At 39.0% G+C, this 26,237-nt stretch overlaps 2 protein-coding genes and 1 non-coding gene across 8 annotated transcripts; 1 reads left to right on the top strand and 2 right to left on the bottom strand.

Moving 5' to 3' along the window:
• Window positions 1-355: 355 nt before the first annotated feature.
• On the top strand, window positions 356-443 carry trnay-gua (transfer RNA tyrosine (anticodon GUA)). The gene is given in 2 exon segments: window positions 356-392; window positions 408-443. It is a non-coding gene; the product is annotated as a tRNA-Tyr (tRNA).
• A 505-nt stretch (window positions 444-948) lies between these two features.
• On the bottom strand, window positions 949-24,696 carry LOC133464764 (microtubule-associated protein RP/EB family member 3-like). Of its 6 annotated transcripts, none has more exons than XM_061746944.1 (9): window positions 24,593-24,696; window positions 17,323-17,385; window positions 16,983-17,110; window positions 16,754-16,899; window positions 16,185-16,344; window positions 15,396-15,440; window positions 5,434-5,567; window positions 4,201-4,353; window positions 949-2,410 (listed from the first exon to the last, which is right to left on the bottom strand). In XM_061746944.1, the coding sequence occupies exons 3-9, from the start codon at window positions 17,101-17,103 to the stop codon at window positions 2,342-2,344; spliced, it is 828 nt and encodes a 275-aa protein (XP_061602928.1). In that variant the 5' UTR covers window positions 17,104-17,110; window positions 17,323-17,385; window positions 24,593-24,696; the 3' UTR covers window positions 949-2,341. The 6 variants fall into 6 exon arrangements, with proteins under 6 accessions (XP_061602928.1, XP_061602930.1, XP_061602932.1 ...); XM_061746946.1 differs by having other exon boundaries at window positions 16,983-17,107; XM_061746948.1 differs by lacking the exon at window positions 24,593-24,696 and adding an exon at window positions 17,994-18,112 and having other exon boundaries at window positions 16,983-17,107.
• LOC133464765 (zinc finger BED domain-containing protein 5-like) lies at window positions 10,929-12,202 on the bottom strand. The gene is made up of 4 exons (XM_061746950.1): window positions 11,955-12,202; window positions 11,502-11,833; window positions 11,281-11,365; window positions 10,929-11,189 (listed from the first exon to the last, which is right to left on the bottom strand). Exons 1-4 carry the CDS (start codon window positions 12,172-12,174, stop codon window positions 11,029-11,031), a joined length of 798 nt encoding a protein of 265 aa, XP_061602934.1. The 5' UTR covers window positions 12,175-12,202; the 3' UTR covers window positions 10,929-11,028.
• Window positions 24,697-26,237: the final 1,541 nt, after the last annotated feature.

The following is a 26,237-nucleotide window of genomic DNA, read 5'->3' as shown; positions in this document are numbered from 1 at the left end:
AACAAAATAAAGTAACAAAAACTATACCATATAGTTTCATATAACCAATGAGCAATATATTGTAAATGTACAACTATAATGTGGAGAGCTCTCCCAACCAACACTACTGCATCTCTGATTGAACATGAACCTCACACACAACCATGCCTGTAACATACTGCCCCCTAGTGGACGGCATAAAACCTTTCACGGAGGACAAAACACGGACCATACTTATCGTTTTTAGGTCAATATGTTAATTATGTACACTGTACTTCACAATACCCAACCTTTGGGAAAATATTATAATTACAATTTAGTAACTGCGCAGACTTTTATGCACCTACCCTCGTGTTTGATCGGAGTTATCACCGCCCCTTCGATAGCTCAGTTGGTAGAGCGGAGGACTGTAGTTGTACTTCATAGATATCCTTAGGTCGCTGGTTCAAATCCGGCTCGAAGGAGGTGACTTTTGCGTTAGAGTACCTTAATGATTGGCAATATTACCTCGCAGATCATAAGACTCCTGATTAACACAGGCGATGTTTTTGTGTGGAGTTTACATGTTTTATAACGGGATATTTCGTCTGCTCAAACTGTCAGCTCCTTTACATCAGGACTAAAAACATTAGTTTACTGAAGCGTACTAGATTAAATACTTACCTGCTGTACTCTACTGCCCTTACTGTTTAACAACTTGTGCTTTTTATTATTTTACCTCTTTTCTTATCATTTTATTTGTTATTTACTGTTTAATTGTGTCTTGCCGCTTTTAAGGTTAATGTAAAGCACTTTGAATTACCTTGTGTTGAATTGTGCTATACAAATAAACTTGCCTGGCCTTCATTCCACAGCTCAAAAGCATCTACCAGATGTGATGTAAATAGAAAAATAAGTGATAAAGACTCCAGCTTCAGGAATCATCAATGATGGTTAACAGTGAAAAAGACACGGAGACTCTTGTGTTCTTGAAATCTCAGAGCTTTATTTCATTCCAGCAGTATATCTAAATGATGCAACATCTTCACATGGCTGCCATGGTAACAAACAGTTAGAAAGGGTCTGATGTTTCCTCCTCTCCGATCGGTCAGACACCTAAACCATTCATTTCCTTAGTAGCCACAGTGGTGCCTTAATGTTATGTAACATGTCAGTTCAAATACAGCAACGATAGCAGCTAAAATGTTTAACTCCATTAACAGTCAAAACGTTAGTGTTTAGTAGTGTATGGACTGTTATTTGTTTGTATGTTCATTTGTAGAATTCATAGCCTGATATTTATCTGATAAACAAGTTTTACACCTTTATTTCTGGCTCGGCCATGAGGAATTCAATAAAAACAAAAATAAAAACAAATCTATTTTTAAAATAAATCTACAAAATATAAAATTGCATCTTCCTATATCTTTGATGGCATGAGCCAATAACTGCATGTTGGCATTTTGTATCATGTCGTTTTGCTACAACTAGTGCAAGACCTTAAATCTCCCCAAATCCAAACCTTTTTTTTCCCCCAGAAACTGAATAGAGCAGATTAAAAAAGAAAAACTTCAATAAATAAAACATAAATACACCGTGCCTAAACATGCTTTCAAAACATGACATAGCTGCTGTTCCATTGATAAACCCTGTCTGTTAGGACAACTCGATGAATAAGAACTCATCTGTGATGCTTTATCTATAAAACAATAACTTCATTTAAACATGTACTGTACATGTGAGCAGTTCAACGTCTGCGATATGTCTGTGTGCTAATGTTCACATGTACCATCACATGTAATGTGATCAAAATATATCCACGTGCAGGCCTCTCTCCCAAAGGGCTTCACACTTTTCCTAATTCGGACATGTGAAACTTGGTGAAAACCGGTCACCTTTTGTAAAGCATTTCATAGCTCTTAAATAAACTCTCTAGAGAATCCTGAATCATGTTTGTGCATCTGTGCAGTGACCGATCAGAACATGTGTAGCGTGAGAAAGTGACCTGCCTCTTCACACAGACAGGTTCATAGCAGTTTAGCTTCAATGCTGTTTATTTCAAACTTCTGACAGTCTAGTAGACTGAGCTTGTCTTGCAGTGCAGCTGTCCTCTCTGATAAAAGGTTAGAATTAGGTGATTAAGCCAAGCCAGGCTGCTGCGCTGTAGTCCTGACAGATTTTGGTTAAATGTCTTTTTACAAGTAAGACTTTGCGAAGCGAGGCTGTACAATAAAGTTTCATGGATATGTACAGCCATAAAAAAAGTGAGACATGTCAAGGGAGATTGTAAAAATGAACTTCTGGAGGGTAAAATTTAAAAAGAATGTTTTTTCGGATTAAACAATGAGAGATGAGAGAGGACGATGAAGGGGAGAGAAAGAGTTCAAAACTCCTCCTGGTCTCCTCGTGTTTCTTCTTCTAATTCATCCTCTTCTGGGGGTGCAAATCCATCCTGCAAGAAAACCCCCCAAAAAGAGAAAAAAACTCAGGTTGGTTGGAGTTTGGGCTGCTGTTGAACCCATCACATCTCGTTGCTTTCAGACATCTATTTACAGTGGGGAGAACAAGTATTTGATACACTGCCGATTTTGCAGGTTTTCCCACTTGTAAAGCATGTAGAAGTCTGTAATTTTTATCATAGGTACTCCAACTGTGAGTGATGGAATCTAAAAAAAAAATCCAGAAAATCACATTGTATGATTTTTAAGTAATTCATTTGCATTTTATTGCATGACATAAGTATTTGATACATCAGAAAAACAGAACTTAATATTTGGTACAGAAACCTTTGTTTGCAATTACAGAGATCAGACGTTTCCTGTAGTTCTTGACCAGGTTTGCACACACTGCAGCAGGGATTTTGGCCCACTCCTCCATACAGATCTTCTCCAGATCCTTCAGGTTTCGGGGCTGTCGCTGGGCAATACGGACTTTCAGCTCCCTCCAAAGATTCTCTATTGGGTTCAGGTCTGGAGACTGGCTAGGCCACTCCAGGACCTTGAAATGCTTCTTACGGAGCCCCTCCTTAGTTGCCCAGGCTGTGTGTTTCGGGTCGTTGTCATGCTGGAAGACCCAGCCACGACCCATCTTCAATGCTCTTACTGAGGGAAGGAGGTTGTTGGCCAAGATCTGGCGATACATGGCCCCATCCATCCTCCCCTCAATACGGTGCAGTCGTCCTGTCCCCTTTGCAGAAAAGCATCCCCAAATAATTATGTTTCCACCTCGATGCTTCACGGTTGGGATGGTGTTCTTGGGGTTGTACTCATCCTTCTTCTTCCTCCAAACACGGCGAATGGAGTTTAGACCAAAAAGCTCTATTTTAGTCTCATCAGACCACATGACCTTCTCCCATTCCTCCTTTGGATCATCCAGATGGTCATTGGCAAACTTCAGACGGGCCTTGACATGCACTGGCTTGAGCAGGGGGACCTTGCGTGCGCTGCAGGATTTTAATCCATGACGGCGTAGTGTGTTACTAATGGTTTTCTTTGAGACTGTGGTCCCAGCTCTCTTCAGGTCATTGACCAGGTCCTGCCGTGTAGTTCTGGGCTGATCCCTCACCTTCCTCATGATCATTGATGCCCCACCAGGTGAGATTTTGCATGGAGCCCCAGACCGAGGGAGATTGACCGTCATCTTGAACTTCTTCCATTTTCTAATAATTGTGCCAACAGTTGTTGCCTTCTCACCAAGCTGCTTGCCTATTGTCCTGTAGCCCATCCCAGCCTTGTGCAGGTCTACAATTTTATCCCTGATGTCCTTACACAGCTCTCTGGTCTTGGCCATTGTGGAGAGGTTGGAGTTTGTTTGATTGAGTGTGTGGACAGGTGTCTTTTATACAGGTAACGAGTTCAAACAGGTGCAGTTAATACAGGTAATGAGTGGAGAACAGGAGGGCTTCTTAAAGAAGAACTAACAGGTCTGTGAGAGCCGGAAGTCTTACTGGTTGACAGGTGATCAAATACTTGTCATGTAATAAAATGCAAATTAATTAATTAAAAATCATACAATGTGATTTTCTGGATTTTTTTTTTAGATTCCATCACTCACAGTTGAAGAGTACCTATGATAAAAATTACAGACTTCTACATGCTTTTCAAGTGGGAAAACCTGCAAAATCGGCAGTGTATCAAATACTTGTTCTCCCCCCTGTATATTGTATGTGATAAATGAAAAATATCAAATGGATAATATTGTCATCTGTGTGGTTATGAGGTGTGTGTGGAGGACTGCGTTTACCTCTGTCGCGTACAGAACGTCCATGATTTTGCTGAGGACTGTGCTGGTTTCACAGCCGTTGTCCTGGCAGATCAGCTCAATGTCTCTCAGCTTTCCAAAGTAGAAGTCTCTCTCCTTCTCCAGTCCGTCTATAGTCAGCTTCATATCCAGAATCTAGGACCGTTTACAGCCCAGAGAAAAACAACAGAAGGGCCAATCAAACAGGTTACCGGTAGTGGTTCAAATAAATATAAACAAATTGAAGAGAAGTGAAGAAAAAAAATGAGCAAAGGTGGTGATTAAATACCATATTCAACAAAATGCACACAAAGGACACACAAAAGTGGTTTAACACATTTTACTAATGAAGATAATTACATAAGAATATGTTGGATCAGCTCACTGGGACCTGCACAGTTTTTATCATGGAACGGTGTGGGAACAGTGACGTTGTGCTGATCATTTCTTTCATGGATTTCCGTATTGATTCAAGTCATTTTGAGTCCTCAACTCGGCACTGCATGACCAACAAAAGGATTCATACAGGATAGTACAGGGGTCGGCAACCCGCGGCTCTAGAGCCGCATGCGGCTCTTTAGCGCCGTCCTAGTGGCTCCTGGAGCTTTTTCAAAAATGTTTGACCTTTTTTTTCCCTTTTTTCTCCTTTTTTTCTCTTTTTTTTCTTCTTTTTTTCTTCCTTTTTCCTTTCCTTTTTAATCTCGACATTTGGACTTTTTTCTCGACATTAGGACTTTTTCTCTACTTTTTTCTCAACATTTCGACTTTTTCCTCGACATTTTGACTTTTTTCTCGACATTTCGACTTTTTTCTCAAGATTGTACTTCAACATTAATCTCGACATTTCGACTTCTTTCTCGGCATTTCGACTTTTTTCTCGACATTTCGACTTTTTTCTTGAAATTTCGACTTTTTTCTCGAAGTGCATAATGAAAAAAAATCTTCCCCCAGTTATAACTAATATAGAAACATGCAGCATGTGTTGTCTTCATTCTAAGACTTTTCATTTTTTGCGGCTCCAGACATATTTGTTTTTTGTGTTTTTGGTCCAATATGGCTCTTGCAACATTTTGGGTTGCCGACCCCTGGGATAGGATAAGAGATAGGATACATCCAAACTTTTACAGCCTAAATGAACGTTGAAGGTTTCCTCTGAGGACATAAGGTGATGGGGGATTTCTCCAGACGTCTACAGGGAGATGGTAGTGAAGGTTGAACAGGTGGGATCACCGGTACCTGCTGGTTGAGCTCTACGAGCTCGCTGTCTCCTCCGTTTCGGGCGACTGGAACATTCCTGCGGACCGGCACGTTGACCTGCCTCTGTGGGGGCGGTACGCTCTTTGGTACCGTGGGCGAGGTTCTCATGGGGACTAAAAGAGAGACACACATATTTTTAATTTCTAAATCTTTTTGGATTTTGTCTTTAATCCATAACTAAAGTAAAAAGCACACTATAAGCAGCACTTAAGACACATCCCTTGCAAAATAAGAAATGACAATCACTTGACCAGGTGGTCTGGAGGCTGTTTAAATAGAAGTTCTCTATCGTAGTTTTTAATGAATGATTTTATGTTTTGATCACTGACATTATGTCTTAAAAGCAGCAGAATAACTTGCATCCTATTGCAGTCCGTTTAGTCATGTTCTTTTTTTAAACTTTGTAAAACACTAGTTTTTGAAGCATTAAAGGATAAATAATGACAATTCAGACACTTTTCAATATATTATAGCAACCAAAAAAAACAACGTTTCATTACACCTTTATAAATGTCACCATAGGCATGTTTCTATGTTTGAACTTTATGTTTTAATCATGTGTTTGTACACATAGGGCCCGATTTACTAAGATCCTAAATAAAGAGTACTAAATTGCGTGTGCACTGAAAAAGTTTGCGCGTGCTGTTGTTGTGTGTTTTGCGGGTGATCAACTAAGATTGCGTGCGCAATTGATAACAGGTGCAAACCGCAGTATTTAAATGAGCTGTTGCGTGTCTTACGGTTTGCGAGCGCAACATGAAATTTGACGAGTTGGAGTTAGAGATATTAGTGGAAGAGGCAAATTGTTGTGCCGTATTCAGCACCCCTGCCGTGAAAAGCACCCCCTCGTATATTCAATGATAAGTAGACCAAGAAAAAAAACAACACACTGACACTTCAATATATTTATATATACACACTCACACAAACACATACTTAGGAGCTATTAATTAATGACATCAATAACCATTTACCCGATTTTTGTTATCTGTGACTATGATTGTGGGAAAGTATGACTATTGTGGAATCCATGAGCGCATTTAAACATGAATCATTAACACAAAACTGGACGCTAAACAGAACGTGACACAGAATGAGAATATAATTTTTGTCAGACGAGGGGGTTCTTTTCACGGCAGGGGTGCTGAATACGGCACAACACCGGGGTATGACAACTGCAGAACAGGCGCAAAATAAGAAACACTTTTTTCTCCATGAAAACACGTGATTTATTTATTATCACAAATAAAAAAATGAAGGTGCCTCCTGTGGCAACCTTTTGCTGAATAATACTCGATTTAACATTCAAATAAAATATTTCTCCTTTTGCATGTGGAGAATCCTCACCACAAGTTGAGCCATCCCCACCCCAGTCCTCAAATCAGGCACCAACAAGCATCGGTGCGTAATGCTGGGCAGATTAGCACCTTCCTTTCGAACGTATTAAATACAGACGCAATCACAATCCCCGCAAAAACTTTCAGGCTTGGTAAATCTCATTGCGCGTGGTAAATGGACCTATTTGCATTTTCCCCTCCCAGTATTTAGCGATTTCTGGCGGGTACGCCCCATATTGATTATTCATCAGGGCAAAAGTACTAAATGAATAGCGTGTGCTATTTTGCTCATTTGAGAGCCGCAGTCCTCTTTGCACGCTGTTAGTAGATCAGCTTGCACTTTGGTTTGCGGGTGATGTCAAGTTTGCACACGTTTTTACGCACGCAAACCTTTAATAAATCAGGCCCATAGTTGGGAGTTTTGTAAAATGTTTCTGATCTCCATATATCTTCTATTTAAATAGTTGCAGTGCAGATGCTTAAAACACAGTAGAGGACACTGCTGATGTGCCCTGGATCGGTTGTTTTTGCTGTTTCTTTTGGTATACACTAGAAACCCCAAACACTAACCTCTCCGTTAATGAAATTCAGATCTAAACTTAATCTTCAGCCAAGTCCAAACCTCAACATGACCCTCAACAATTATACCGGATAAAGTGCACAAAGGAGAACATGATGCATAAAGCCACAGAAATATACACGCGCAGCACATCGAAGAGACTAAATGTGGTTCTTCACCTTGCTATTATTAACTATTTTTGCATCGACACTAGGGTTGGGCAACATGCCTTCAAACAATATTACCATGAACTGAGCAATTGATTATGATTAGTGTTGTTTTATTATTATTATTTTTCAGCTCATAGAACATTGACAATATCTTTCCAATAAACATGCTAAACTAATGAAACTGGGACATTTGGTTTAAATTTGTGGTGTACATGAATACACACAGTGAGCAAAGTAATGAATTAAGGAAAATAATTGAAATAACTGACATGTGGAGGATTATGTTGGTTCTCAGTTTTGAATATCACTTTTGATTAATTGCTCGGCCCTAATTGATATCTACACTACCACGTTTTTGTTTTTGTTTTCAGTTATTTCCTTCTAAAAAATGTTTAGGGTGGCAGAATATGTGCAGAAACAGAAGCGATGGCGCAAGCACACACATGCCTATACAAATTCATCCTTACATGGATAGTTTTAATATTTGTTTGGATTTATGCTGGATGTATCATATTAATTAAATAAAATATGTACAATTAACCAATTTATTCATAATGATACAAAAAATATTATTTAGAAACTGTTAAAACAAAATTTGAGGTGTTTTTCATTTCAATACATAATAAACACTGTATTTTGTCATATGCAGGTTTTACTGGGTAAAAGAAGAATACTGACATTTTGGAAAACATTTACTACAATGACTTTGTACTTCAAATTACTGTGAATCCTTCTTGTGTAAAGCACATTTGAGTCAATCATGATTACAGACCAGACATGCTAATCATTCTCTGATTTAGTTACTAAGCAGAGCCCTCAGTTTTCCCTTTGACGGTTTTACTCCTGTTTTCCTCTTTTTTTTTAAAGCATACATCACATTTACAGGCACTCCACATTTTGTTAAACTGATTGGTTTAATGTGTGTGAAAAGGAACTCTGAAAATGTGCCCAGATACTTTATCTAGGTGTTGACCAATAGCTGTACCTGTTACTTGTCCCCCTTTTCTAAAAAGGTGTACATAATTAGTTAAAGGGGACCTATTATGAAAGACAAGTTTTTTCTTGCTTCAACATAAATAAAGTGGTCTCCCCTCACCCTGACAACTCAGAGAAGGAGGAAAGAAACCAAATTCTGCAGTGTCTGTCCAGCCGCCCAGATGAATCTTCCAGTGTCATGTGACTTCTACGAGCCGTTCAGATTCTGCTCCCGTCGTTACGTAACGACGGGAGCAGATTTCCATAGGTCGGCCTCCGCTGCTGAAACCACGCCCACAACTAACTCCGCCGGCTGGAGCTTCAGCCATTGTTTGGAAGCGGTGGCTGTTTCCACAGCGAGAGACAGTTTTTGCATCGACATTTACCCTCATAAAAGGATCAGTTCCAACAGTACGGACCCGTACTGGTACCCGGTAAGTGACATTATTTTTTTATGTTATTTATATTGGTCTACAACAGGGCTCTCAAGTTTCATGAAAAGTTTGGAGTGAGATTACATCTATTAGGGCTGGTGCGACTTGAAATTCTGTGCGTTTTGGCCGCAGCGGCCCCTCGGCCCAATCTAGACTCCCAATTATTTTTGCTACTTAAAAACCAGTTCAAGTTTACATACTGTTTTATAATTGACCAGCATAAATAAAAATTAAAAGAATGGGTTAATCCAATAAGACAAATCCAGCTAAATAAAATAAATTGTTTTATTAATACATTTAAGAAAAAAACCAACAACAAATGGATAATAAGTAAGACACTTTTCACAACAGCAGTGCTCAACATTTTTTGTGTGTGTGTGTGTGTGTGTGTGTGTGTGTGTGTGTGTGTGTGTGTGTGTGTGTGTGTGTGTGTGTGTGTGTGTGTGTGTGTGTGTGTGTGTGTGTGTGTATTGATGGTGTTGTGTGTTGTAAGTGTTTGCAGCAGATTTTGATGCCTTGATGACAGAGCTAGGGGGCTCCCATTTAAAGCACTGTGGCTCAAGGCCAGCCATTTTCACAGTCATAATGGATGAGAGCGTTCCATCCAGGGCCAAACTGTTTCTTGTTTTGGTTTTGTTCAGTCCCACCATGGAGAACACTCTCTCCGCATCTGCATTTGAGTGTGGAAGCACTAACACCAGTTTGGCAATCTCAGACAGCCGTCCAAATCTGCTCAAACCAGTCACCTTTGAAAAAATGTACCAAGGAGGCCTTATTACACTCATATTTGCATTTATAAAGTTGATAAAGTAAATGTGTATGTCAGATGGTGCAGAATATTTCTTACCCTGTTCTTCAGTGATGACATATTCCCCCAGAAAGCCTCAGTGTCAAACGTGGCTGGGTCTTGGGGCATAGGGATGTCCATCAGTTGATAGTCCAGGAACTCCTCACTGAGCTGATCATGCTCTTGGGGTCCGTGGAATGGAAGCAGTTCAGGAAACCTAAAGAACACAATGTGTACTGAATTGATAAAGCTACAGTAGGAGAAACAACAAGGTTTGTTTTTCAGATGTGATCATCAAACTTCACAATCTATTCAAAATGTGAAACCCTTACCTTTCAACAAAGTACAGAGCATCTTCCACTCCACACTCTGTCCTCTGCTGGACATCAACAAACTTAGCATGTTTGAGCAGGGTCTCTCTCAGGGGTAGCTTATTCATGGCGTACTCCACAGCCCTTAACAGAAATGCCAGTGCAGCCTGCTGGAACCTCTCCACTTGCTGTGGTGTAATGTCTCCCGCATCAAGGAGCCTGTTGAGCGTAGCTCGAGTAATGAATCCAATGTTCAGCTTTTCTCCTACCAGAGAGATAGAGTAAACAAGAGACTTTACCCTTAGGAACAGGTAAGTTCACAATAATAGTTGTTTTCTATATGTTTCCTTAACAGAGTTCATTAGCAACAAAGAACAACCACAACTGCTAATCTGCATAACCCTCGTAAATGTATATCCCATGACATCAAGGACATCAGTCTCATATAACTGAATGAGCAGTCCTCTCACAAACAGTCTATTTGTGGTCAGTGGGTGGACATTGTATGTGTATCTGCCTATGAGAAACTTGGGAATATTACCTGGCAGTTGGTTTGATGGGTCCTTGTATTGGATTTCATGAACATCTTGGTTCTGCAGTGCTGCAAGCTTCAGAAACTTTGCACACAACTTGCGGATGAACTTTGTCATCTACAAAGTTGTAATTCAGAAAAGATTTTCAAATGACATTTGAACAATATGTATGAGCAAATGAAAAAATGACCAAGTACAGCACATTATTTGCAGAAGCATAGCTCAACCCTTCCATTTTACCTCTTCATGTAGAAGGAAGATTGAGGACTTCTCTCTCTGGAGTAGGAGGTTTAAGGTGGAGAAGGCTGGCAATGTTGCCTGGTAGAAGAGGAGGTACACCTCTGTTAGCGGGTTAGAAAATGCACCCACCAGCCTTCTAAACCTTGGTTGTTTCTCATCTGTAAATACAAAAGTATAGGTTGTGCATACCAAATATGTTTTCATTTCAGTCTTGTAGTAATCTTGCATTTATGTCAGTGAAATATGCAGCTTACTTAATGACTTGAAGTAGCTGGTGAGTGGCTCATACTGCTGCAGAAGGCGAGTCAAACATCTCTCCAGGCTCAGCCAACGAATGGAAATGTGTTGAAGTATTTCCATGTACTCGCTTCCATGGAACTCACAGAATTCTGTGACAAGAATGTAACATCCTACATTTCAGTCTAATTAAAGTCTTCTTCATGTCATTTGTACTACACTGGTGCTGTTTAAATCACAAACCTGACAGGTAACCCTTACGGTTGGTGCTACCCTTAAACCAGTATCCAACATCCACAGCCAGATCCTCTGGATCAAATCCAGTCACCTGCAATACATGATGTTTTATAATGACATTAGATTCAATCACATCACAGATTCATTACACCACAGCTTAACAAACTATTTAACCTGGGATTAGGCTCAACTGATAGGTCACTGAAAGCATAGATGATCAAACTTACTTCCAAAAATCTCAGTCCAGCTTCTTTGGCGGTATTGTGGATAATGTGGCAGGGGCACCCATGGATGTATGTGTTGGCATTTTCATTCAGAATCCTGGATGCAATGGAATTTCTTGCTCCTGTATTCACAGGTGCGTTGTCAATTGATAAGCTAACACAATTTCCCCAAGGTATGGCGTGTTTCTGTAAGACCTCGTTCATTTTTTGGAAGATTACTTCCGCTGTGCCACAGCTACGCCCACTTGTTGTGCACATATCCAAAAATCTATGGACAACTTTTCCAGAATCACTGTCAAAAACTCGCACAGTGAGCGGGTTCATCTTCTCTTGTCCTGCAATGATGAGTTACATGTTTTACAAGATTACACACCACACTAAAATGTTCTGTGAAGAAATAGGTACTGGAAAGTGTGGAAAACAAGCAAATGTATACAATGGCTATCAAAACAATACCTGTATCATTTGACCCATCAGTGATCAAGGTGAATGGATTGTCCCTCATCTTCATGACCAATTTGTTCTTAAAATGAGGTGCCACTGCTTCATTTATTATGCACGTTGTTTTCGTGCTGGCACATTTGAAATTTTGTGCTGTGGTGGAATCTCTGAAGCACTCCTTTAATAATGGGCTGAAATGGTCAGAGACAGCAAATGGCACATTATGCTGCACCATTGCCACAGCCACTTTTACTTCAGCTCTCCTTGTCTGCAACAGAAAGGGATGAATTTAAGCACCAAATCATATAAACATTCCATGCAGTATTAAGTGTTTTGTTACTTTTTTATTATTAATATAACCTACAATGTTACGAAAAATGCAAACGAACGTTATCACAAGCTTTTTACTTTTCATATGTACCTTGGCCTCTTGTGCTGTTATGCCACACACAGAAGCTGGGGCAAAAAAAGTAGTAATGCCGCTTGTGGACTGGATAGCCTGCTCTTTAGCCTGATGTCCTTTGCTTTTAATATGTCTGTGCACGTCTGTTACACCTTGATGGGCACAGGAGTTTTCCTGTCTGCAGACAGAGCACCAGTAGTAGGAGCTGGTGGTGCCTACGGTGATGAATGGCCATTTTGCTGACCATTCACTTTTAAAAGTGCACCTATAGGTGGCAGCTCCACTTAATGGCCGCTTTTTCACCGTTTCTGCTGTCTCCTCTGCTGTCTCCTCTGCTGTCTCCTCCGCCGTCTCCTTCATTCTCTCCTCCACCATCTCCTCCACTGTCTCCTCAACTGTCTTCTCCACTCTCTCCTCCTCTGTAGTCTCCGCTGTCACTATCTCCCCTACAGTCTCCCTTTCCGTCTTCTCCATTGTCTCTTCCACCATCTCCTCTGACCTGGCAACCTTTTTAGGGGGCTGACTCTTTGCTGCCCAGAATGACCGAATGCTCTTTTGCTTCTTCCCTGACATCTTTGAAATAGACAAAGGCAAACAGTAAAAAATAGGCACACTTTCTGTTCATCGTTTACTCTTTACTCTTCAGACTAAAACTATAATCCAGTGGCGGACCGTCAGGGCCGTCTAGACCTTCTCTGAAGGCCTAACTATTATCAAAATAATGAAAAAATATGGTGTCTTTAATAATACTTTAGTTTACATATTGTTAGACTTATCTGAGTTTATACATATTGCCGGCTTGCATTAGAACAAGTATAAGCACCTTATTTACTTAACATTGAGTTGACAGTGTGGCTGTGGCTTAATCCACAGACATGTAGCTCTGTTTCCTTATGGTTTGTGGAGAAAGCACTGGCTTAGAATAGGGGAGAGCTGCTCTCCAAGCTCAAATAATGTTATACACAATTGTGGGCTATTTGGCTTTTTTCTAGGGCTGTCAAGCGATGAATTTTTCTTTAATCGTGATTAATGGCTGAATTTCAGTAATTAATCACATATTTGCATGTATAAAATTCTATTATTTTGCATTTCACAACAGTTTTTAAAACCATATTAACAATGTAAAGCAACTCCTACCAGTGTATGTTGATTGGGAATCAAATGAATGCAAAGAAAGTTACTTTATGAACTCAACTTTTGGATTTATTTCAAATAGAACACACATAAATTGTGGTTTATTTGGTAGTGTGACTCATTTTAATTTGATTTGCATCATTAGGTTTCCATACAAAACAGGTGCACTAGCTTCCCCTATTCTTTTTTTGGTCAATAAACAAAGCATCAGTGAAGGCCAGACTACAAAACCGCCGCTGAATTAATAAAACCAACATTAGGAGACCCAATAAGTGAAGACTTACAGTTTGCCAATGACTAACTTAGTGAATGATAATAAATGAAGTAGTTACCTACCGTATACCTTGCTTTGCTTTTCCAACTCGTCTGCAACCTGTGCGTGCCCGCGCATCCACGGAACGAGCACGCAGCGGGAAAAAAAACTGCCCAGCAACAAGACATACTATTTTCTGATTGGCTGGTAGGTCGCTGACGCGGGACCGCTGTAAACTCAGCGGAGAAATCCTCCTCCGCCCCGCCCGTTCAGTATTAATTTCTGTGCGCTCGACTTTATCACCTCTCAGCGTGAGAAATGTCAGGTGTGGCGTGTGAGCGTGTGAACTGGTTGAAATGCGTGTGTCTCACGCTCAATGCGTGAGACTTGAGAGCTTTGCTACAAGTATGACCTTTGCATGGGCTAAGTATTTAGCTTAGCTCCGGAGCACCGGGGCCCCTCACCGGACCGGATCGGTGAGGAGCCCCGGTGGCTCCAGGGTTCCCTAACGGAGCCTCTCACTCGTTAGGTAACACCGGAGCTCTATTAGTAATACATTTTTCTTCTGTTCATGGTTTCAGATCTTCCAAGTACCTGAAGCTGTTCAACGACACCTTCAGAAGACGCACGGCCCTTCCTTGAGCCAGCAATAGTGCATAAATGTTATTTATATACAACTTATGTTCTTTTATTTTTTTAACAATAAAGTTGTCATTTGTGAACATTCAGTGTTGTGATTTCTTTACAGTTAACATGATTCATTTGTCTTGTAACATAAGAAATGAAATGAAATGAGGAATCAGAGTAAATAACTGTGGTGTAACTGTTTAGAATTCAATTACATCTTCCTGTGTGAATTAGTGTGAAGACGAGGTGACCCAGTCAAGGATTTAACGCAGAACCATAAATCAGGCTTTAAGATCCGTGTAACTGAATGCGAGCGTCCGACTATCGCGTCGAGCTGCGTGACATCGGACGCTCTCTGTCCACACTGAAACTGTTAAACTCGCGGCCAGTTAGGACAGTCCAATACAAAAAAAGTAAAGCCATGGAATTGATTTTGTCGCAGAAGCTCGCTCATATGGGACACGCTTTGTGTACGCAGCCGGCTTTTCAGCCCGGAGAGGCTTTGTTCCCTCCCCTGCTACACGTCATTCAAGCAGCCAATCAGGACAGAGCCTCATTATCATAGACTCCCCTTAGAATGAAGCACAGAAAATGGGGTTAGAAGCGGTCACCTAGAGACATGGCCCACAGACTGAATTTCTGTTTTATGTAGAAAAAACAAGCTTTAGATTGTTTTTAAGACATTTAAGGCCTATTTAAAATATACATTAAATGCCATAATAGGTCCCTTTTAACCTAATTTTTTTTGCTTTTAACTAACAGAATACAATTATGCTGAACCTGTTCGGTGTAAGATTATAGTTTTTAAATCTATTTTTTAAAACCCAGTAAATAATTATGATGTGATATATAAAATCTTATAACTGAAAGAGGGTGTACTTTGATTATCACATGACTTTATGCAACTTCTCTTTACAGCTCTGCATTTGCATTCAATTATCTCACAACCAGAATAAACCAAAAAACTAATGAAACTAAGGACACTGGAAACCACAAGCTTGGACATGAGATAAAGACGTGCAGATGGAGGGGGTGTTACCTGGCCGGGGGGGTCTGGTAGTAGTTCTAGGGTGGATGGGCTGACCTGGTTTAGAGGTTGGGATGTTGCATGAAGAGGTGGAAGCAATGAAACGAAGCTGACAATGACCGTGTTTACATGCAGTTAATAACCCTTTTAAAACCCGAATATTAGCAATAACCCGGTTTTGCACGGCCATTTAAACACCAATAACCCCTTTGAATAACCCGATTTTTGCTCATATTCTGGTTGTTAAAAACCTGAATATGACCCCTGGTTTACTCCTTTTAAAACCCGAATATTCGGTCGTGTAAACACCAAACGGAATATCACGATCAAACGGAACATGAATTTGTTTTCTGCGCATGTTCTTTTCACAAGGAATCTTGGTCTTTTGAGTCCAGGAAGTTCTTATAAACACGGAGAAACCAAGACCAGGAGGAGACTAATCACTTCATAGATGTAATGAAGGATATGAACATTTTGGCATTTGTAGACGGTAGAAAGTACCGTGATAGCGAGATTTACAAGAAGGAGAGCGAAAAGTTGCACAAAGTAGCATTTTTTTTGAATTTGGATACAGGAAGAAGAAGCGGAAATGACTGGAATTGCGTCATGATGTTCTCCGTGCGTCGCTGGTTTGATCCAGATATCCCAAATGATTAATTACCATGTAAACAGGGATAACCCAGTTTGCTCACGCATGGAAACAGATTATTCCCAATGTTTCAGTAACCGGAATATTAGCAATAACCCACATTTTGACTGCATGTAAACGTAGTCTGTGTCACACATGCGAGGAATTCCTACCTTGGTTAGGTGGTGTTGGCGTTCCTTCCTGGCCCTGCCTCATCAGTAGAGGATCGTATTCCTTCCCATCGTAGTTGGCATCAAAAAACTTCTTAAACCACTGGAGGAATTCAAAGTTGTCCTGGAACTTTCCTTTCACCAATCTCTCCACGGGGATGATCTGAGACGGATAACGGATGACACAAGCACTGAAAGGATGAAAGGCAAAACGCCCAAAGGAAGAGACTTCTAAATACAGCAGCTGCTGTGATTCAAAATGCTTTTTGGACCCATGCATACAGGAATGATGTCTTTTTGTGGTACTTGGCCACATCTTTGAGATGGTGAGTGGTTATTGTCACAAATATTACTTTTATCTCACTAACCTTGCTTATCCAAAGTTTCTATAATTAAAAACTACACATTTCTTTTCTGACAGCCAACTAGATAATACTTTATATCATCTACTTTAGAGAGTGGTCCATAAACAATGAGGCATTAGAAAGCAAGACTGCTTACCCTTTTACAAATAAATGAATAACCTGGAGTATTTTTGAGACCAAACAACAGCATGGCTAACCAGCTCTCACCTTGTCCACATTCATTCTCTTGAAGGAAGCCTGCAAGACTTTGAAATTGTGAATGTATTCATGCTCCAATTTAGCATTAAATTTGACTTTCTTCAGCAATATGCACCCTGGAAACAGCATGTCCATGAACTGGCAATAAGCAGAACCTATGACAAAAACAGGGGTCATGTTTTTGCGAGCGAAATATTCATTTTGAAACGATTGGAAGATCAAGATGAAAGTTGTTTACCTGTACAGAGCTGCTCGATCTTTGTAAATGTGAGCTGCAGGGAGTCGTTGCACCAGGCCAGCATGTCATGGCGACTCAGGTTCTCTGCGCTCATAGAGGTGGAGTAAACATTCACCGCCATCCTCCTGCTTCACACAAACACACTCATATTATTGGATATCATTTGAATTACAAATTAGAGAGGAGCTACTCTTTTCAGTGATATTCATGTTTAAACTGCATAATGTACTCAGTTAAACAAATCATGTTCAGATGAAAAGGCAAACACAATAAAAATATTGTTGTTTTTTTACAGTGATCATATGTCTCAGGTCCAACACCAAACAAATATTTTACTCACTGTTGTGTGTGATGTTGTGGACTGTTAAGAAATGGGTTGTGTTTAACCGCCCAAGAGAAAGACCTGGAGGACAGAAACCAAAACTATGTGAGATATATGGCCATTCATATCTACTGTGAAGATGAAGATTTACCTTCTCTAGCAGGGAAATCTTAGAAATGGTCATTTAAAGTAAATGCATATTGAATTTTTTATTTTATAACTTTTCTTAAAGATCCCACACACATGTTGCAGTACCTGGCCATAGTGAACAGTTGTTTTTATTATGGTTGGTAAGCAGTAAGGGTCATTACTGCCACCTTGTTGTGGTACTAATACACTGCTTCCAGGTGCCAGAAAATCTAAAACGACATAAAATCTAAAACAAAATGATAGCTGCTTCAAATATTACTTTTAATAATTATTTCAAAATTCTAAAATCATGATCCATCACTACTTTGTAAATCATATCTAAACCAATGTTTTTTCTAACACTGATACTATTCCAAAATCCAGAATCCCAAAGTTCATCAGTTTGTGTTGACGTAAAACACACAGAAACAATCACATCCTTACAATATCACTCACAATTGTCTTCAAAAACTAAATTATTCCTAAAGACCAAAAATCTCTCAGCTTAGCAGCCACTTATATTTTGTTGCAGATAAACCAGCAGCCGGTATTTTACTCACTGGGTCACTAATCTTTTCTTCAGTTAATCCCTTTATCCAGGGTGTTTAACATGCTCTGAAACAGTTCACCTCAAAAGGTCGGTAGTTACATCCAACAGGATCCAGAATCAGGACATGAAAGCCTTCAATAAGGAATATTCCAGCAATACTGAAGCATTTCCTGTCAGCTGACACTGTCCACAATAAACACAATAAACACCCCACAGGACGGTGTTAAAAAATCACTTCCTGACTGTAGGACTTCACAGGCATCACGTTGTCTGACAGGCAAATGCTGCTAATTTAGCTGTGGCAGGTGAATAAGCCTGTTACTCCAGTCAGGCGAACAATGGACAATGTCTTAATATGATATCCCAGGATTAGACTTTGATCAGTCCATGATCACAGCCAAACAAGACGCTGTGTTATTTACCGTGATGGCCTTATCCACACTGTGAACATGACACTATAGCAGCTCACAAATTATTGATATTTACCTTTTCACAGTAAAATAACAAATGCTTGCTCATTCCAGTTAAAACAATGAAGGCATAATTTTAAGGTCTGAAATTTGACTGATATGTGGACAAGGGAGGTTTTTTTTAGGATAAAATGACAGTGAAAAGAGTAATTTAGTTGTATCCCTAGTTTTACAACAGACACTTAGCAGACAAATGATGCCAGTTTATTTGAATTAAACCAAACTATCCAGATTTACAGTTAGGTCCAGAAGTAATTGGACAACGACAGAGTTTTTATGATTTTTGCCTTTATAAGCACCAGATTGAAACTGAAATAAAACCATTAAGATGTAGTTAAAATGTAAACTTTCATCTTTAATTTAAGAGGTTTCACAAATCATGTGGTATTTGCAGCCATTATGAGCAAAATACCTCTACTTTCAGCGGCTCAGAAGTATTTTGACAATTGACTGAAAAGAAGTTCATGGGTCAGGTTTGGTTCGTTGCCCTTTTTCATTCCACGACAAAAGAAGCAGATAAAAGTTCTGGTGTCGATATGAGGTAGTGAGTTGGCATTTGGTAGCTGTTTTAGGGGAGCTGCCAATATAAAGTCCAATAGAATCTCAATGTCAGTGAAGGAGGCTATCAATAAGATGAAAAAAAGTAATGCACATTGACAGGAGAGATAGTAAAAACCTCAAGTGTGGCCAAATTAACAGTTAAGTAAATTCTCAAAAAGCGATAAAGCCTCAATGAGTTTAGCAAAGCCTAAAAGGTCTGGAAGAGCATGGAAGATCAAAGCAACCTTTTCTTGGTGAAGAAAATCCTCATCACAGCGTTAACAGAAGTCAAGACCATTCTGAAGTAGCTAGGTGTCTCATTGTCAAAACATAGGCTACCAACAAGCAGACGTGTCAAGTAACGAAGTACAAATACTTTGTTATCTTACTTAAGTAGAAATTTTGGTTATCTATACTTCACTGGAGTAATTATTTTTCAGACGACTTTTAACTTTTACTCCTTACATTTTAAAAACCTCGTTACTCTATTTCATTTCGGCCTTTTAAAAAAAACTATCCAGTTAAATTGCTCCATCCGGATAGAGTGAATTTGGTTGTGGTTGTTTCAGATGTTCTTGTCCAGTTTTGTTCTTACATCCGTTCCCTCAGATTCCTGCAACTAAACTTGGATGTACATTCCAATAAAGGTTAGGATAAATGATAACATGCCTCTGAAGTTTGACTTTTTGCACCATTACAATACTTATAGGCAACTAGTCATCATATCTCCTGCTCTCTGAAACACATGTTAATGCTCAATAGTACACATATATGCTTCTTTAATATATTTACATTATACTAAGATGAATTAATTTTCAATGGCTTTTTCCCCCCTTACAATACTTTTACTTTTATACTTTAAGTAGTTTTGAAACCAGTACTTTTATACTTTTACTTGAGTAAAAAACTTGAGTTGATACTTCAACTTCTACAGGAGTATTTTTAAACTCTAGTATCTATACTTCTACCTGAGTAATGAATGTGAATACTTTTGACACCTCTGCCATCAAGAGACACATTCATGAATTTAAATACGGAGGGTTGACATCCATCCATCCATCCATCCATCCATCCATCCATCCATCCATCCATCCATCCATCCATCCATCCATATAGGTACATATACACATATAGACAAACAAGCACGCACACTCACTCCTATGGGCGACTAGAAACACTGAAGATAAGGTAAGAAACTACTTTCCAGAAAACACCCGAAAAGCCTCCCATGTTATTTGGATAAAAGAAACAAAGATAAACTTGTCTCAAAACGATGGGTACAGATAAGGATGGAAAAGGGAGAGTTAATGATCCGAAGCATACCACATCAGATATAAAACATGGGGGAAGCAGTTTCATGGCCTGGCTGCCAACAGAACGGACTCACTGGTGTTATTGATGATGTGACAGCTGAGAGGGGTAGAAAGATGAATTCTGAGGCGCTTAGGACTATAATCTCTTCTCACATTCAGCCAGATGCTACAAAAGCAATAGGACAGAGCTTCAACAGTGCAGATGGAAAATGACCCTGAACATACTGCGAGGAAATTTGCTGATGTCCATGCGCTCCAGACTTCACGCAGACATTTACTATAAAGGATTTTCATCAACAGATTATTTAAAATTGTGGTCATAGTCTCAATTATGTCACTTTGTCCAAATATCACTAGTAAAATGAGTTACTTTGCTTCAGAACAATCCCTATGGATCTTGAACATATCGTAGTCTGTATTTTTGCATTTAACCCATCTATCTGTTTATCATTATCACATACATGCAGACAGACACTGAATGTATTTGTTATCTTTCTATGCTATATTCAAACAACCTAATCTTACCAGTAGTAATATATTATTTTGATTTAAAAACGTATAATGATAATCCAAAATATGGAGAATTTACCTTTTTGGGGAAAAAATCTTAACATCTTTAGTTCTGCAACATCCTGACACTGTTCTCCACCCACTCCACCCTAAACTCTCTTGACCTATTTCTTATATTGCTCTAAAGCATTTAAACCCCTGAATCTTCTCCCTCTCTGCTTCTTCCCTCCTCACTGTTCCACCTGCTTCCTTTTCACTTACACCCGTGGACTCAGTCTACTGCAGTTGACAAATATTGATAAATGAGTGAGCCGCATGAAAACATCTACATAAGAATGTTTCTGGTATCACAGTCTTCAAAACATAACCCATTCTGTACATTCAAGGTCCAGCACTAAACCTGATCTACTTGTCATTTATCCATCTATCCATCCATTTTTTCCTACCCGTTTAATCCTGTACAGGGTCACGTGACTTGTCATTTAATCAATTTCAAATATATAGATGGGACTGATCCTATCCAACTGTGGGCCAATACTGACATAATTCATTGATCGGATATAGAAATGGTGGCATCACTCAAAAATTCAATTAACATTCAAACCTTAACAATTTTACAGTTGCAATAGCCCTACATAAATTACCATGTTCAGATGAAGCATTGCTGTCTTTTAGTGGAAGATTTGGATAATGTAGTAGATGTTTATATTTTTCTACCGTTTTGGCAGAATCTGACTGAAACTCAAAAGGTGGATCAGTGCATCTCTAATTTCCAGCTAAAAATGCCAAATACTCGTTGGGTCCAGCTTTTTAACTTAAGATTTCCTGCTTGTCTTTGATGTGTTTAGTGCCTTTAGGACTTTATAATGGAAAACGGCTACAGGAATCAGTGATTAGACCAAAACACAAATCAATTTGGGGGCGTGTGTAATATTACAGAGGTACCATCTTTTAAAAGCGCAAAGTCAAGCAACAACTTAAAAAAAGCTTAATTGCATCACAAAATATCATGGCTGGATGCATGCATATATATATATATAAACTCAAATTGGAATTAATAAAAAAAAGAGCATGAGCACAAATTTGGTGCATGAAGTGACTACTTAATCAAAATTCAAACATAGCACAATTCTGTCACTGAAAATATGTAGGGCAGGGCATTGTGGCATCACAGACCCAGATCAGAAAATAATTATTCAATATTTGAATATATCCACCCAGCTTTAGACTTAGAACATGACAAGACACAGACTTGGGTCAGAGTCTGGGTTGTAACTAGGTTGTGACCCCCATTTTAAAAGACACACCCCGCAGAAGAAGGAGTGAAGATGCTCACTCCACTGCATAAAACTGTCCACTATGTACTGAGCTGTGAAAACAAAGTTTAAATGGGGCGGGGTTGAGCGGTATTCCTGCAGGATTTTCAGCTAAATGTGCAACAGAGATTTTACTAAGAAGTCAGGAAATGTATTTGTTTTTTTAAAAGGGCAAAACACTGCATGTGTCTTTGATCAAAAATACAGTAAGAAGCAGAAAAATACATAATGATAATAATGCCACTTAAAGGTTGGATAAGAAGATGAGTAAACAGTGCCAAATCAGACTAGATAGCAATTCTAATCACATAACAAATCAACATCCATCCATCCATTATCTAAACCCGCTTTATCCTTTTGCAGGGTGACGGGGGTCTGCTGGAGGGGGGTGTACTGCACCCTGGACAGGTCACCAGTCCATCGCAGGGCCACATATATACACACAACCAGACACACTCACACTCACACCTACGGGCCATTTAGAATCATCAATTAACCTACTACGCATGTTTTTGTACTGTGGGTAGCCGGTTGCAACAAAGGGACAATTACCTTTAGAAGATGTTTTTAACCAAGCAGTGGCGCCACCAGGGGGGGGGCGGGGGGCAGGGGTGGCCACGCCCCCCCCCCCTACAAATTTACTGGCCACCCCACTGGCCTCAATAAAAAAAACAAAAAACACTTGCCGGTCACATAGATTCTATCGTCAGTCATGCGTTTCAACCCAAATCATTTGGGTCAAATGCATATCAGTAGGCGTTTCTTTAAGTATTTCTGAGCCTGTATATGGGTCAATGACGTGACGCCTATATTTTCTGAAAAACTGATTTTTTTTCAATTCAAAAAAGGTTTAAATGGATAAAAAAAATACCATATATATGAACTACCTGTACCACATATGGACTCACTTGAATTTGACAAAAATACTAGTTATTTGGGATTTTGTTGTTGTTTTAAGCGTCAAAATGTCATGTGGTGCGACCGTCTGACCACGACTTGTTTTGAAAACTTTTTTTGAAATCACTCTAAATGTATTTAAATCAATCTTCTGCCCTATCTGGCATGATTTCTGAACTGTCTTGTAGTGTGTAAGATTGCAACACATTTGTATTTATATTTCCATCATAATATACAAAGTTTGACTGATGATTTTATGAAATATCATGTGGCGCGACCATTAAAAAAACAACCATTTTTGTATAATACTGAAAACTTGTAAAAAAAAAAAAGATGTTAAGGAAATTAATTTATTTTAATATGAATCATGGTTGCACCACATGACCTTTTTTAAGGCTAGTGCCAATTCATCTTGACAAAAAACTCACTAAATCACTTAATTTAAAATTTGTATATGAATTTATGTGTACACAACATTCTTAATGTTTGAACTACTGCAATAGATATTCTTTTTTTTTATTACTTTAAAATTTACCTGTTGAAAATCCTTATTCGTCATTGACCCATATTACAACATTGTAGTGGCCACTCACGAGCAGGACACTGTTTAACTGTTTAACTGTTTAGGTTAGAATTCACAAGAATCTAGCCGTTATTAATGATGACGATGTGTTTTCTGTTGGTGTTCTGTTACCGTTGGTAACGGTCAGTTAGTAACGAGAGACTGGATTAAACAACACAAGTTTTTTCTTCGTCCACAAAAAGCGTTTCTCTGCTCTTTTGTTCCCAAACTCCTACAACTGTATAATAAAATCCTGTAATGATGGCTTTCAGTTTTGGTGTTCACCCCAAGAATTGAAGTGGCCCCTCTGGCCCCCACTATGAACATTTTTAGAGGCGCCCCTGTAACCAAGAAGAAGAAAAAAGTTGTTTTTCCTGAAATATGTTTTGCTTAAAGTGTAAAACAATTAAAAAATATATATTTTCTAAAGTGAAAACTCTACAAACTCCACAATCTGTTCTATAGAAAGAAAGTAAACAATTTGTCTAATCAGTTTTTTTTAAATCCACTGACAGCAACAGTGCTTTGTGTGTTTGTGTTGGTGTCAGCAGATGTAGTTAAGGCTGATTTATGGTTCCGCGTTACACCGACGCAGAGCCTACGGCGTACGGTGCGCGTCGCCGCGTACCCTACGGCGTAAGCTCTGCGTCGCTTTAACGCTGAACCATAATTCAGGCTTTCCACGGATCTCAACCTGCAGCAGTGCGTGTTGTTCTGCAGCGCTGGGCTGGATGTTGCGGGCTGAGCCTGGTCGGACCGGCCTGCAGCTGTAATTGCGGGTGTTTTTCCAGCCCGTGTGTGAGCATCCAGCCCGCAGGCAGCAGCGCAGCTGAGCCGACCTAACCCCCTCTGCAGGCCTGACAGATACTACACACAAGCCCGGCTCTGCCGGGACACTGGGGATGTTCACCCGACACCAGCATCAAACACCAGCTCAAATAACACTACTCTCGCACCACAGAAGATGATTTTGTGTGTGATTTGTGGTCGTAATTACTCACTTGAGCACCACGTTATCCCTGGAGCGGCGGGTCGTCGTTGCTGTGCACAGGCTTGTCCCGTTGCTATGCTATAACCCAGCCTAAGCTGGCCCGCACTGCGCAGGCGCAGCACGGCAGCACGGCAACGGGCTGCTCGATGATTTGGATTTGATTTTGTACATGTAAAGAACAACAATTAAAGAGAAGATAAGAAAACAAAACAACAAAACAAAGAATGTCATACTTTATATGCACTATTACACTTAATATGTGCAAAAAGGAGTAGGAAGAAGTGTAAATTGATTTATTCTTACCCCCATTCACTAATCATTTATTAACACGTATTTATTTTTGATTTGATTTGATTTATTTTATTTTTTGTACATGTAAAAAAAAAGAAACAACACTTCATGAGAAGTTTAAGAAAACAACAACAACAAAACAAAACAAGGAATTTCATCCTTTAAAACTTGCTAACTTGAATTATATGTGCCAAAAAAGTAGGAAGTAGTGTAAACTTATTTAGTCCTACCCCCATTCACTGATCATTTAACCTGTATTTATAATTATTCACACACTGTACTCACACTGCTAAGTAACAGTATTGTTATTATTATTATTATTATTATTATTATTATTATTATTATTATTATTATTATTATTATTATTATTATTATTATTATTATTATATACTATAATTAAACAAAACAAAGTAACAAAACAAAGAATGTCATACTTTTACACTTAATATGTGCCAAAAGGAGTAGGAAGACGTGTAAACTTATTTAATCCTACCCCCATTCACTAATCATTTATTAACACGTATTTATAATAACTATACTATAATTATACTCACACACTGTACTCACACACTTACATACATACATACATAGTTGAGTATTTCTATATATTTGTACACACATGCCCATATAAATATTTATATAAATATACTTATTTACACCATACTCTATATTATATTTGCACCATACTCTCTATATTAACTCCATCTGCTCTATATCTATATATATCTATATCTATATCTATATCTATATCTATATATATATATATATATATATATATATATATATATATATATATACTTACACAAGTATTCACACACACATATATATAGATAGAAATAGATAGAATGTCTTTATTGTCATTTGTACAGGTACAACGAAATTGGATGCTATCTTCTTTAAGGTGCATGGTTTAAAAAATAGATATATTAAAACAACAACAACTATACAAATAAATAATCTCTAAAAGGACACAAACAGGAAGACAACATACAGTATTCACATTTGGCAGGTATTGCATGATTCTATGGCAGGTATTGCTCGGTTCGGTCAGTATTGCACATGGAAAAAGTCAGTTTGAGTATTTAGCAGTATTGAGTGTAGTTATGGCTCTGGCATAGAAACTGTTCTTGAGTCTGTTTGTGCCTGATTTCAGTGTCCTGAAACGTCTGCCTGATGGCAACAGTTCAAAGAGTGAGTGTCCGGGGTGAGATGGGTCCTTGATGATTTTCGATGATTATATAAACATATCCATACACATACACCCATACATACACACACACACACACACACACACACACACACACACACACACACACACACACACACACACACACACACACACACACACACACACACACACACAC

This window comes from Cololabis saira, chromosome 18 (assembly GCF_033807715.1).
Source record: "Cololabis saira isolate AMF1-May2022 chromosome 18, fColSai1.1, whole genome shotgun sequence".
NCBI classification, from domain to species: domain Eukaryota; kingdom Metazoa; phylum Chordata; class Actinopteri; order Beloniformes; family Belonidae; genus Cololabis; species Cololabis saira.
This window is presented reverse-complemented; position numbering and strand designations above follow the sequence as displayed.

Bases quoted from the DNA above. Each gene is read 5' to 3' on its own strand.
- LOC133464765 (XM_061746950.1), bottom strand. From the start codon at position 12,174: ATGGTGCAGCATAATGTGCCATTTGCTGTCTCTGACCATTTCAGCCCA. The intron at 11,366-11,501 runs GTAAGTTTGATC...CATGTATTGCAG, and splicing joins CTGGACTGAGATTTTTGGAA to GTGACTGGATTTGATCCAGA. The intron at 11,190-11,280 runs GTTTGTGATTTA...TTCTTGTCACAG, and splicing joins CCGTAAGGGTTACCTGTCAG to AATTCTGTGAGTTCCATGGA.
- LOC133464764 (XM_061746944.1), bottom strand. From the start codon at position 17,103: ATGGCGGTGAATGTTTACTCCACCTCTATGAGCGCAGAGAACCTGAGT. The intron at 15,441-16,184 runs GTAGGAATTCCT...CCTCTAAACCAG, and splicing joins GCCAACACCACCTAACCAAG to GTCAGCCCATCCACCCTAGA. The intron at 5,568-15,395 runs GTAACACCCCCT...TCTCTCTTTTAG, and splicing joins TACCAGACCCCCCCGGCCAG to TCCCCATGAGAACCTCGCCC.